This window comes from Watersipora subatra, chromosome 8 (genome assembly GCF_963576615.1).
Source record: "Watersipora subatra chromosome 8, tzWatSuba1.1, whole genome shotgun sequence".
NCBI lineage: Eukaryota > Metazoa > Bryozoa > Gymnolaemata > Cheilostomatida > Watersiporidae > Watersipora > Watersipora subatra.
This window is the reverse complement of record NC_088715.1, coordinates 63126736-63141212: the sequence shown is the minus strand read 5'-3', so window position 1 is coordinate 63141212 and position 14477 is coordinate 63126736. Positions and strand designations below refer to the sequence as shown.

Below are 14477 nucleotides of genomic sequence, written 5' to 3'. Positions count from 1 at the left end.
TGTTATCATCAACATTTTCATTGGAGTTTAATTAGTGTACTGCACAGAATTGTGCACTGAAAAAGTTAGTCAACAAGTTGGCACATTTTTTGGGGTCTTCACTATGGACTCCATTGCTACGGACTAGTCTCATAAGGTGGTTTAGTTGTGCTCTGCATTCATTTGAGATGTTAATAGAAAGGCTTGCTGTTGCTTCTTTTACGAGGTTCGTATATTTAAATAGTCTTGCTCTATTTGATGCAATTGTATTCTGTGTTTTTGCCTCTCTTCCTTGTATCTAGTTAAGTAGAAGGGGTTATATCGTGTTTCAAGTATATCAGCGCTTTAAGATTATAGAACATATCTCAAGTGTAGCATTCATTGGTATCGCTGCTTCTCTTCTCCAAAATCTTTCAACTTAGATAGATCAATGAAGTGGTAGATCTGCAACGCTGGTAACCCTTTATTCAAGACTGACGCATTTAGTATATATATATATACAGTCAAACATGGATAACTCGCCCGCGGATAACTCGAACACATGGCTAATTCGAACGGTTTCTTTGGTCCGTTCCCACGTAATGATAAATTGCTATAGATAACTCGAACTCAACACTGTTAACTCGAACTGTTTTTTGCCCAACAGCTACCGAAACGGTTGTTATCGCTTTAGAAAATCACTTTATTCCAATCCATAGAGGTAAACCTCAACTTTTCGTAATTCATAAGCGTCGTTATTACCATCGTCGGCAAAATATTTTTGTCAATGACTTTTCTAAAGGTTTGGTAAAATTTGATTTATACCAAACATCCGCTTAGCGATCGCCCTTCGGTAGCAAAGTAAAGTGAGGTAATCTTTGCATAAACTTCAAGAAAAATCGGCAAAATTGATCGTGGGTAAAACGCTCAAAAGAAAAAGATGTCTTTTCTTTTGAGCATTTCAACAACGATCAAGTTTTGCCAATGTCAATCTAAAAAACTTCCTGGCAATAACATCACCTCAAACAACAAACCAATCTCAAGTGATAGAAAAATCTCTATACTTTTTCATAAAAACGTTTTAAACTTTACATTAGAAGCATTTAATTTGAAACAAGCCATTTGTGCTTTTGATTTATATTATAGTTTGTATCTGTACATGTATCTACTAATAAATAAGTAAATATATGGACTTGTGACAGTGCTCTGATAACTTGAACGCTCTGATAATTCGAACACTTTTGCTCGGTCCCGTGAAGTTTGAGTTATCCATGTTTGACTGTATATATATATATCTATTAAAAGTTTTGGTTCTTTTAAAGTATCCAGGCCGTACTGAAATTAGATATCTGTCTGAAATGATTTCTGCAAACTCCAGATGCTATCACCAAAGCTTTCTACCGAGGACTATACATCAGAAGAGCTAAACATGATCTGCGGTCATGCTGAACCTTCAGGCCAAATATAATATAGTACACTGTTAAACATATGAGGCACTCTTACTACACCAACAGTGATAAAAAGTGTTCAACCACATCAATTGATCAAAGATCAATAAAATCAGAATCTAATTGCTTATAGATGCTGTTTTTGTATTAAGCTACTGCATGCAGAGCTTAATACAAGAACTTCTGACATCAGCTATACTTAGCAAGATTGTGACGGACAAAGTTTAGTTCAATTTGGATTTGTTTCCACTATCATCTGTATAGCACACTTGTAGCATACTGCTGAGCTAAACTTTTGTCCATTGGTAAAAGTTAGTGCTAACAGAATTATTACCCCATGCGATCTAATCGGATAGGATTGTACACTGGTTGAGTAGCATTTGTCAACTGAGTAATAATTGCAGAATTGTATCTTTTACAGGATTTCTCACACCTTTTAACCTGGAGAAATGACTGTATTACTGTAAATTGAAAATTACTGTATTGAGGCAAGATGGGTAAGTAGAATTAGCTTGAAATAACAATGTTGAGAGTTTTAGTCCATTATATATCTTTGTGTCGTATTTTCGCTTCCTACTCTGGGTTAGTATAAAATCTACCTGGTTAATGCGTTATTTTAAACAACCAAGGGTAAGTGTGTTTCTAGGTGCATTTGTAGTAGCCTGTGTTGTTTTAAGCTTCTTACATAATGTACAAACCAGTCACTGATTCTCTGTCACCGCTATTGAATGATGTAGAAGGCTGTGTAAACTCTCTAATATAGCAGAGCATTAAAAATAATACGAATAGTTTACTTATTTTAAAAGTCTTTAATTGTACAGGATGCTTGAGTGCAGATTGTAGTGAAAGTCAATAACAAAATCAGATAGCCAATAACAAAATCAGATAGCCAATAACAAAATCAGATAGCCAATAACAAAATCAGATAGCCAATAACAAAATCAGATTATTCTTATTCTTGCTACTCAAGCTGACAACTGGTTGCAGACATTTTTTTATCGGCGCTTTACTAGTAGGTCTACTTTGAATTTTTTTGTATATGCTAAGTTTTTGCAGCACTGGTTCAAAACAGAGCCACAAAGCAGACTAGCTATCAATAGCTAATCGAAGGACAATCAGTTTTTTCAAACCTACCATAATAGTCTTTTTATGCAATGGTAAAGAGTTTTAGTCTGTAGTATAACTCTTAATATTAATATTATATAATATTACATTTTGAATATTTGTAAAGTCTATTACTACTCAATTTTTATTTAGTTTATACTAAGCTTACTACTTCAATATCAAAATAAACATATAGGTAAAATGTACCAGTTTTAGCTACACTAGAAGAATAAAATGTTATGATTTTGCAGTTTTTATTCTATTCACTCATATGAATAGTTTTGTAGGCAGCAATAAAAATGTACAGTCAGCAATGTTTGGAAGTACCATTTTAAGACTCCTGTAAAGCATTGTTTACCTGGTGAGCAATGCAATGCTTACCTGGTAAACAGTAACTCAGATTTTATTTTATGGATTTAGATTTTATTTTTTTGATTTTGATTTTATTTTTATAATTAGTTCACCAGTATAGGCTAGCTAGCCAACCTATTGCAGAGTCTTTCTCAACTTAAATTGTTGCAACATTGAAAAACTGAAGCCTGCGTTTCTTTTCTTAGTCCTTTCTCTTTGTATTCTGTATTCTGTAATCTCATATCAATTGTTATTTATTCGTATCCTACTTTTGCATGTGATCGCCATAAAGATTGAGCTTTCTTCTGCCTTTAGTCTATCTGTATAACGCATGACTTTTAGCGGATCATAAATAAATGTTATGGGTTGCTCTGGTGCTCAATTCCCTGGTCTGATTGGATGCCAATGAAATTTGTATTTTAGAGGATGATACAGCAGGTGCATGCAGTTCTAAGGCTAACCTTGCATCAACAAGCAGACTTCGCTTCACAGCCTCAACACCTTTGCTATGTTCTAACCCAGATCTCTTCAACTCTAAAAAGTTGATAGATGACAATTCTTTGCATAAATATTTATCACCAAGGTTAGTGTGGAACTGTAAGCATGTTGGATGCAACTTTATCATATAAATTAGCTGTTTGTTTGTGTTTATCCATGTAACAATAAAATATTCTCTAGCGATGACTTGCACTCGCAGAGTGTAGCTTATGCTCCTGATCCTAACATTCCCCATCTGCCACTTGACGATATGGACAACCAGTCGCTTGTTGTGTTGAACCGGCTGATGATGTCTTGCAAGTCTCCGCTCTTATTGAAGGTAGATATTAGCACAATCGCATGCAATATATGTTACTACTTTAACCCTTTACCTGCTACATTATTCGTTACACCAAGTGCTTCAGCACTACATTTATCTCACTCAACAACGCTGCATTTTGCTTTGGCTTCCGCTCTGTAGGTACTTGGTCTATTTAGCCCAAATTAACAATATATCATTAGAATTATTTTAATTATAGAGTATGACCAATAGCACCTGTCTTGGTTGACCTTATAGCAAACCAGATGATGTCGAATACAAAAAGGCTTGTTTTTTGAAATAAAAATACTGTTGTTTGAGCTCTAGTTCATATTGCATATTTAATAGCCATTTTATTTTGCTTTTAGAAGTGTTACGATAACGTAAAAACAGCTTGGAAAAGCTAAAATAAATTAATGTGTAAATATATAAAGCAATATGATACGCAAATTTTATGCAACATTGATGACCACTGATAAAATTCATATGCCCTAAGTTTGTGCTTCGGCTGAGATGGTATGTAAAGCCTGGTTTCCATATGACAGCGCAATGATCGCGCGCGGCCCAGTGATCGTGCGCAATGCATTTCTTGGGCCGCGAGGCAGTGTTTCCATATCGCGCGTAAGCTCCATGCTTGCTTTGGACAGGATGGATATTTTCCTTACTTTTTCGTAGGAGAGACATATTTCTTCGGAAAAACAGACCTCCGTTGCGAAATTACGCTGTCATATAAAAATCAGGCTTACTCTTTCGTACGGGAGACCGATTTCTTCGGAAAAAAGCCCTTCGCTGGAATTGTGGAATAGGTTGAAAAGGTCTAGCGGTGTATTGTGGGACACATAATTGCACGCACCCATCGCAAGGATCCATTCTGTTGGATACTTGCGATCATCGTATGCACGTCGCGCGACCGTCGTGCGTTGACGTTTTCATATCACAACTGGCCTACGCACGACGTCGTGCGCCTTGTTGCGCGCCTTGCGCTGTCATATGGAAACCAGGCTTAATTCTCATGTTTCCGACATTTAATACTAGAAGTTACCGAACATTGCTTTATTGAGTAACAAACTGAACTATATTTGGAATTGGGTGTCATGTTTGATTCAGTAAGATTAAAAGCTTCATATGTTCTAGCAGCAAGTGGAGTCAGATAATTCAGAGCAGATAAGCAGCTTGGAAGGTAAATTGTTCCCTTTGTTATACATGTAGTTACCAGATGAACTTGGCATGGTAAATGCTACTTGTTTGTAAACAATTTGCTCATTTATGTGTTTATTTGTCGTCCGTATGTCCAGTTTTTGCATAAAATTTTAGGAGCAAAAAACTGCTTCGCACTGGGATTGAACTCGGAAACCCCGGTTCTGATATAGGCGTGCTATCTACTACTCCACGTGGCCTACTTGCCATACAATAATAATAATGTGGGCTGTACATACATATTACTCCAATCTTTAATCGCTATTGGTTAATATACGCACGCTTCACCTAGCACGCTGAACTACTAGAAGGAAACTATGGTCCCGACTTCTTCAAAATGCTATAAATATATGTATACTAGCTGTGCTACCCGGCATTGTCCGGGTATTGAAAATCAGCTTATAAACAATGAGAGGTAATGAGAGTTGTCTGCCACTTGCTATTAGCCTGGCAAATTGCCAATGGATAATCTGGATAAACTTACTAATAAGAGCTACCCTTATAACGTTAAGCCATCGCTTTGCGTCGAAGGCAATAGCCTATTTGCGCCAATATAGTTGGCATTAGTAAAGTATCCGACTGGCGAAGGGGAGGTACCGAGATCAAATCTGCTGCTTTACGGATTCTTTATTTCAATATTTTAATAGCTATAGCTGGAACGACATACATATGACCAACTTTGGGAAATACATATGTATAATCTATATATTGCGTAAACCTAATTAAATGTATAGCACACACATGAATAAACAAACACCTTAATTTAAAAGAGAAAATGGTAAATGTATATTTTGACTAAAAATAGTTTTTCTGTTCAAAAACTTTTTATTACTTGTGTAATCCTGGGTATTCGGCTAGTCTTGTATATTGCTATTTTTCACTTATAAATTGAATTGTTGAAATGCATGTATTTGAAGTGATGGATCTTATCAGAATATGTTTTATACTCATATCTTCAATGCCCTGGCTCACAACGATGCACCAAAATCATCTGATGTGTTAGTGTTTAGTTGACTAGACTTTTTCACTGTACCCATTAACTTTGCATGTGGGTAGTTTAATTATTATCAACAAGTGGAAGCAGCAAGCTTCCACTCAAAACTAGTGGGTGTCCAGCTGTAACTTCAAGTGACCTAAATGTTGCACATTGTGCAAATAATTAATTTTTTTTCTTCAATTATGACAGAAAATGAAAGCAAATCTACTCACTATTATTTAAACTGCAGAGTAACTTTTTTCTTGTTTTCGATCCGACTTTACTTTTCACTTATCCTGTGCTCTTATCAGGGATGCACAGTCAGACTGTTGCTTACAAACATGAGAAGATTTTTACTTTAAAATTTTTTTCAATTTTTTCACGGGAAAGACGAGTGATGATGCTCCCGTAAGCAGCCTCTCGCATATTCGGCCACCCAAAGGCTGCAACGAGAACTGTCTTGTATGCTCATATCTCAAATTTCTTTCTTACATTTTTACCCATACATGTCGAGGTGTGACTGTAATGATGAACAAATCTTGTTCACAGATTATTTTCCCATCAATTTAATTTTTAAATTAAATTGATATTATAAATATAAATAATAAATGAAATATAGATTTAGGTTTTGCTTTGGTTTGACATTTGACTATGCTTGCATTTCTAAATACTTGCATCCTACTTTAGCGTACAAGGAACCTTGCACACCAGCTCAGGTTGTTCCAAAATTGAGTGAAAGTGAATCTTCATCTCCTACTGCTACCCCTAGCACCAGTCAAGGTTTGTGAATCTTAACGTTCATCGATTTTAACAGGCTGCTTTCTAGGTTGCATTTTCTATGTACAATAAAACTAGGTGCATAAATGCTAAAATATCAACAGTTTTTAACGCGTTGTTACCTAGATAGAAATATAAATACATGTATATCTATAGTTTGGTGCGACTGTTGGAGAAATGAGACCATAGAGTGTGGAACGGTTAGACCACAGTCTAGAGGTTGGATTATTGATTACAAACAAACCTCAAATTGTGATCTTTTATGTGTAAAATAAAATTTGAACAAATATCTAAATGCTATAGATGATTTGCAACACGACATCTAAAGTTTCTCAAAACACACGTATCGGTAAATCAGTAAATATGTACAATGTTCTCTTTTACGTAGCTTGGCTCAACATTGTTGGAATGATGTTTAGCATTGCCTCATTCTTCTGTTTTTAATTATAAAATTGTGGATTTCTCGCAAACTAGTGCAAGCGATAATAGTGGTAAAAAAATGAAGGCAATTCCTTTTGAAATAAATTAAATACAAGGTTATAAAAATTTCAAGCACACATGTTTAGATCAATTCTGTAACTATTCTACAAAACTGCCTAGTAGTAATTTGAGTTGGAAGCTAAAAGTGACTCGAAAGGAAGCAGGCATAAAACTGAAGGTGGACATGTTAACAAATTATAGAATATAGAAAATATCAAACATTTCAGCAAAAAATATAAATGATGTCTATATGAGTTTATGTATTCTACGTTAGACTTGCTCTATATATCACCACCTCTAACTAGGCACTCCCTGTCTTCCGAATTATCTTGGCTGAAGTTTAATTAGGATGCCTTTAATATAAAGGTACCCTTTAATATAAAGGTACCCTTTAATATAAAGGTTCCCTTTAATATAAAGGTACTCTTTAATATAAAGGTAACGTGTCAAAAAAACTTTGTTATTCATTATTATTTACTTTGTTTAGATTTTTTACATATCGTTTGCTACGCAACATTGTAAAATTCGTTTGTTTTGATGCTATATGTTTGTATAATGCAGCTGTTTTAAAGCTATATGCAATTCCCCGAACTATAGAGTAATTAGATTATGGCCATTAGAGTAGTCAGACTGTATAGTCTAAAGCAGTGGTACATAACTTCTTTGGATATAATAAATGCTGCAAGTGTCATATGTCCACTGGTCAAACTTTTCATTGTTGAAAATATATATAATCGATAGGTAAATGAAATAAAATGTACTACCTTTGCCAAGCCCTTTAGACTGCCTAAAGCCTGGTTCCCATATCCATTGCGAGACTCCGGCGGTAACTTGCGCAGCGAAAAGCTTGCGACGCTAGGCTCCGCGGCATATGTTCACATAAAAGCTGCATCGCTAAACATAATCGCGTAATCAAATAAAATGTTCGCTCGCCATGCCATTTCTATAATGGTGACCTTCACCCATACAGTGCATTTCGGGAAGATTTTTCCTGCGGCCTTTTGCGAAATTTGAACAGCGCTAAACTGTTGCGTTGCCGCCGGCAACTACCGGTGGTCCTCGGCGGTACCCGGCGCTTAGGTTCACATTTTATTGCTAATGGCCTGCGGTGCTGTCACCAGTGCTTTGCGACGTATATGGAACCAGGCTTTACCAAACTTCTTGGAGTTAGATCAGACATGGGTTAAGTACTACTGGTCTAAAATAATGTCACCATGAAATTTAAAATTGGAATCTCGTTTTACTTCAGGTGAAGAATCAATACTATCTGGAATTCATACAATCGTGGATACAACCCAAGGAAACAATTATCTCAGCTCTATGACCAGTTACACTGATCGAACTGATTATACCAGAGAGACTGATATGCATAACAATTCAAAGCTGGGTGAAAGTACTAATAGCTACAGTAGAGCGACTCCGTTTACTGACTCAATATGTGACGCAGAAAGTTATACGGAGGGGACAACTGGCATTACAACTCTGCACACAGACAACACCAGTGTGCAGAGTGCTCCATCAACTACACAATGTGAAACACAGGAAGAAGGTAGTTTTATATGTTGTTAGACATAAATATTTTGTTAGACAGCTTGCTGAACCTAAGCAAAAGATAAAATTTGTTTACATCAAATCGAAAACTTAGGATGATATTTACCTCCCCTATCGATAATAATAGATATTGCTTATTATCCTCAGCAAATGCCAACTCGAATCTTTGAACACTTGCTATGAATTCCATACTGACGAAAAGTCAATTTTGCTGTCCATCAGTAATCATTAGTTGATGTGCTATCTTTTAGATATCCAAAGGTTATTAGTTGTTCATGTTTAAAGAATACTAGTTGCTTGCTTTGAGTAGTATTTTGTCGCGAATCACATCTGGGAGGTCTACAGATTTACTGTAAAGCTGTGGCTAGACAAGCTGGAGATCTTAAGATATTAATATTTGGTACGAGGTGTTGCATCAATGCTCAACTTGCTATTCAGATGTTCTCTAAGATGGCTTATAATATTGTGCTAGCATGCTTGCACCATATTGTTCTATGATCAGTAAATAGTTTTGATTTTTAGTAGCGAAAAGGTTTGTTTAATAGTAGCTTTAAGGAAACATGGTAAGATGCTAACCAGATGTGAGCAATGCGAGAGTGATCCAAGCAAACACTCTAGCATGTGCTAGGCAAGACCAATACAATTTATAATATGCTGAACAAGTACACCTATACATGCCCACATCGTTGTGAAATGTCGACCTCTTGTGGTCACAGCTTTAATTTCGAGACAGTATGTATGCTGTACGCGCTGTATATTTAATGTTTTTGCAGAGTATGACACGGCACAAGACAGCGACAATTGTTCAGCCTCTGATTACTATTCTTCTGAGGAGAGCTTTGGTGATGAATCGGAAAAGGCACTTTCTCATCAATCAGGTTTGTGCTTTGCTAGGTTTTTAACATTTTTATGTGTTTGTTGGTTAACGAACATTGAATAAAACACCTGTTGCATTTTTTCAAGTGCTGCTGAACATTTGTGATTTATATGCTTTGTATTTGGCATTTGTCTTTTTGTGGCTCATAGATTCAAGGCCTGAGTCATTGCTTACTGGAACCCCGCTAAAAAGTGAGTCAACGGTGTATGATAGGACTCAGCAAAGTCATCAGTCAAGAATGTACAGTAGAGCAAAGCTAAGTTATGAGTCAATAGATTATGCTGGAACACAATTGAGTCCTCAGTCAACCGTATACAATGGAACACAGGTTAGTCCTCAGTCAACAGAATACAATGGAACACAATTGAGTCCCCAGTCCACCGTATACAGTGGAAATCAGTTGAGTATGCAGTCAGCAGTTTACAATGGAACTCTGGGTAGTCTTCGGTCAACAGACTACAATGAAACACAGCTGAGTTCTCAGTCATCAGAATACAATGGAACGCAGATGAGTCCTCAGTCAACAGTATACAATGGAACACAGTTGAGTCATCCGTCAACAGTATCCAACGGAACACAGTTGAGTCATCAGTCGACAGTATACGATGGAACACAGTTGAGTCATCAATCAACAGTATACAATGGAACACAACTGAGTCCTCAGTCAACAGTATACAATGGAACACAACTGAGTCCTCAGTCAATAGTATACAGTAGAACAAAATTGAGTCATCAGTCAACAGTATACAATGGTACACAACGGAGTCCTCAGTCAACAGACTACAATGTTGAGCAACCAAGTCCTGCATCGACGGAATATAATGAACTGCAAAAAGATGTTGAATGTGCAGCAGACAATGGCACACAATTAAATACACAGTTGACAGCTTGCAGCGAGATGCATTTGGAAGAAAAAACTAAGTCACGTGAAGATATTGTGCTATCCCGTTCTCCAGAATATATCGCTGACTTACCTCCAACAAAACATAGACTTGATAGTCAAAGGATGATGAGTCAGAATTCCGCAATAGTTGGCAGGACAAAAGGTGACACGAGAGAGCAAGTGTCTACAGCTTTACCAAAAAGACAGATGATGAGTTGCAGAAGCCCTTTTTTGTTGTCTGCATTCGAGACTGTTAATGAGCCAAAACATGTTGACACGAAGATATGGTATGTACGATAGCATCAGTTACATGTATGTATTGCTCCTTTTGAGATAACCTCACTTTACGTGCTTGTTTCATTTCTTGTTTTTATGGGAGTTTATGGTGGTTTAGCAAAATGAAATTCCACCACCAGCACCATTTTGATGCCTTGTGATTTTTCGAAGGAACTGTGCTTATGGTTAGTCTCTATGCTTTATTGGCGCATATGTTGATCACTCATGACGCACTAGACAGCCGGGATACTAGTGTGTGTGTGTTAGTTCGCCATCTGTCACACTCTCAGTAATTAGATAGGAATAAATTTTGGTATCACAGATTCAAAGACTATATAGTTTCACCCAAATTTTATTAATTTTCGAATAGAAAATACAAAAGAAATATACAAGATAATATAATAAAGTTATAATAAATAATAAAAAAATTGTTTAGCGAATTTTTAGCAAATAAACAACACATTGTCAGTGTATATTCTCACTTATTTACCCTCAACACAATGAATGAATGAAGAAGGCCATGAAAAGAGGCAGCCAAAAATGACAAAGAAGGAGATGGAAACAGCTCCAAACAGATGAAAGACAAGTCCAATGTATCATAGACCGGGAACAAGAATGAGGACTCAAATGAGCGAAGAGAATGGAGTTGCACATAATGATTGTGGTAGAGAACTAAGGCAGGCAAAAACAAATCAGATGAATGAAGCAAAAGAGAACTTCATGACATCCAAGCTAGAGAATGAGCTCGAGCAAGAAGAGAGGCCATGAATGAAGAAGAAAGACAATCACAACAAAGCATCAGCAGATTACAGATGAGAGTTAGAAAAAAGGTCATGACCAAAGAAGAGCGAGTAGGCAATTTGATGCTATTGCTCTCAATTCAAACATCTATAGGTTAGGGACAGGATGGTCTGTATTCAACTTATCCTATTATGCAATTTACAAGTGTAAAAATGAGGAAAAGTAAAGGTAGCATGGAAAAAGTAAACAGCGAAAAAGTAAGCATGGGGAAAATTAAAACTAGAGAAGAGCAAACATTGTGGTGAAGTAAACATAGCGACAATTAAAAATGGGAGAAAAGTCAATCTGAGTTTTTCTCAGCTTTGTTAAAGGTCAACTGACGATTAATATGAGCTGTCAATTACTTGCGTGGGAAGGTGGTAACTAAACAAAGAATACACGATTGTGACATTTTCGTGGGCCTACTAAAATAGACAAAGCGAAAACCTCGGGGAGTGTGAGGAGGGGAGTCAAAAAGGAGTAGTAGTTGTATTGTTACCTCAATTTTGTTTTGCTCAGAATAAATTTTTTAAGTATAAAGATTTATTTACATGTACATCGTCACGAACTGAAAAACTGATCATACAGAAAACAAAGAATTTAAATAACGGTGATAAACAATAGAGGTGAAAAAGTAATGAGCGAATATAGTATACTATAACACTGAAGAGTCTTTACAAATTTTTGATTTAAAATAAAAAACACGCTGTTAGTATATATCCTTAATGATGTAATAATGTGTGTGTCACACTCTTCAGTGAACAGCAAAAGAGACAGAATTAGTTCAAAGCGGAATATTTGTATTCTTTCTAAGTGTTTGTCACGCTTTAGGAAATTAGGGTATTTGCTGCAAGTTTAATGAACTGTGTGAGAGTTGAAAATTGACCTGAAAATGATTTTACTCATAGTCAGAGAGAAGGAACTACCTTCCTTAAAACTTGTTTTATAATGCTATTGTTCATACTTTAAATCAAATATTGCAAATCAAACCTTATTGCTCTCAATTCAATTTAGAAACAAGATGGTTTGTCTTGAAAATATCATTTGATGCAATTTAGAAATGTAAAAACATGAGGTAACCTGAGCATGAGATAAAGTGAACACTAAGCAAGTAATATTGTGGAGAGAAAAACATTGGGAAAAGAAAAACTGGGAAAAAGTAACCATGTGGAAAAGTAAACATGACAGTGAAGTAAATATGGGCGAAAATTAAAAATGAGGAAAAGTCAGGATGAGTTTATCTCGGTTGTATTAATGGTCAACCGAAAACTAACAAGATCTGTCGATGGCCTGTGTCAAAGAGCTGTACTTAAACAAAGAACGCACAACCTTGAAATTTTCACATTATCTTGTTAGTTATTGTGTTTGGAATATTCTTACCGAGGTAAAGTATCAGATAAAAAAATGAATCATCCGAGTTTGACTCTTCTAACAAGGATAGCAAAGTTTTCCCCATTAAAATACCTAAGCCACTTTTCGACTAAATTCTCTCTGTCAAAATTGGCAACATGCCATTTTTTTAAATTTCAAAAGCCAAATTTAACTATACATGTACTTTATTAGTGAAAGGAAAATTCTTGAAACGCAAATTCATACAAAATGCTTCATTTTTCGTATTTGAAATGCTTCGTTTGCAAGAAAGCCTGTTTGTCAATCCAAGAGGTAGGCCATAAACATTAGTCTCCAGAGTCTTAAGGAGAAACATATAAATCTAATGGTGCGGTGGGCATTCTTAGACCAACAATGTCAAGTTCTCATTTCCATTGCTACTGCACAGATGGGTGTAGCATAAAAATACTTTATTGCCTCTACCCTTCTGTTATAAAAGATTTCGGTTGAAGTGGTTCAACAATGAAATTATGTGACAGTCAACATATAGCTGTGGTTAAAATATTCTAGATTGAAATATACCACATGCTATTTTATCTCTTGTGAGGTCTAACTAGATTTGATGAGATGGAAAGATAACATCAGGAAGCAACCTATTAGCTTTTTTCACTTTTCTCTTTTAGCTTGGAAAAAGGTCGTCAAAGATTCAGCACTACTGAGGTGCTTATGATAGGACAAGATATCTACAATGTTCTTGATAATATTGCCAATATAACTCCTATTACTGAGCAAAAAGTTGAAGAGATGTCCTCAGAAGTTGCACTGACATCTAGTAGTGCTCATTTATCTGGACATCTTGGCAGAGCAGAGCCAGGTACATGTACGAAATTGAGATATAATTAATTGATCTAACAGGATTTTTGCTTTTAAAAATAAGGAATTCATTCAGTTCTTGTAGTGTCACTAACAAGTATCACAATTTCATTACGTGATATTCGCTGAAAAACTTTCGGTAAATAAGCTCGCCTTATAGTACCAACAATCAACTTTTTATTTTCATGATACGTTTAGTGTAGAAAATTTTTGAAATCCTTAGAACCAAAAGGACATGCCACCCCACTACTATTACCAAATGGGGTCACAATCTAGTGTTAAAATATGTATAATAAGTAGATTATGGTTAATCTATAATATATATAAATCTCAATGCTAGTCTGCCGTTCGTCTGTCCAGTTATAGAGAAAGTTTTTGCAATGAAAAATCAAAATCGCACTGGATTTGAACTGAAGACATTCAAATTGCAAGTCTACTAACAAACACGCATAACCACAAAGCTAAGCAGTTCTCATCACACCTATTGCTCTTCCCATATACTGTATATTCTTTTCGCGATTGCATACAATAATTTATTAATTAATACAGTGTGCCTTCAGGTTACGATGCTCCTGTTATAAGATTTTTTTGCCTTAATAAATGGAACACCATGGTTTTTGTCTTCGCGATAAAAGGACATTTTTTGATTTTGTTCAGCCATATTATATCAACAATAATTTCCCTTAAAATTCAAAATTTGTCAGTCGGTGTACCGATTATGATGAAATAACAAAAATGCCGATTTTCTATGCACCGAAATCCTTCTCCAATGCCTGAAAGAGATGCTACAATTATTGCAATTATTTTTACTATATACATGT

General features: G+C 35.8%; 1 protein-coding gene across 1 annotated transcript in view; it reads left to right on the top strand.

Moving 5' to 3' along the window:
- Positions 1-1899: 1899 nt before the first annotated feature.
- LOC137402830 (streptococcal hemagglutinin-like) overlaps positions 1900-14477 on the top strand; it is a 46452-nt gene continuing 33874 nt past the window's right edge. Inside the window, exons 1-8 of the mRNA XM_068089339.1 lie at positions 1900-1903; positions 3285-3444; positions 3540-3678; positions 4792-4837; positions 6518-6610; positions 9412-9516; positions 9665-10685; positions 13467-13657. Of these exons, the coding sequence (XP_067945440.1) occupies positions 1900-1903; positions 3285-3444; positions 3540-3678; positions 4792-4837; positions 6518-6610; positions 9412-9516; positions 9665-10685; positions 13467-13657 (1759 nt within the window). The remainder of the gene's footprint in view (positions 1904-3284; positions 3445-3539; positions 3679-4791; positions 4838-6517; positions 6611-9411; positions 9517-9664; positions 10686-13466; positions 13658-14477) is intronic.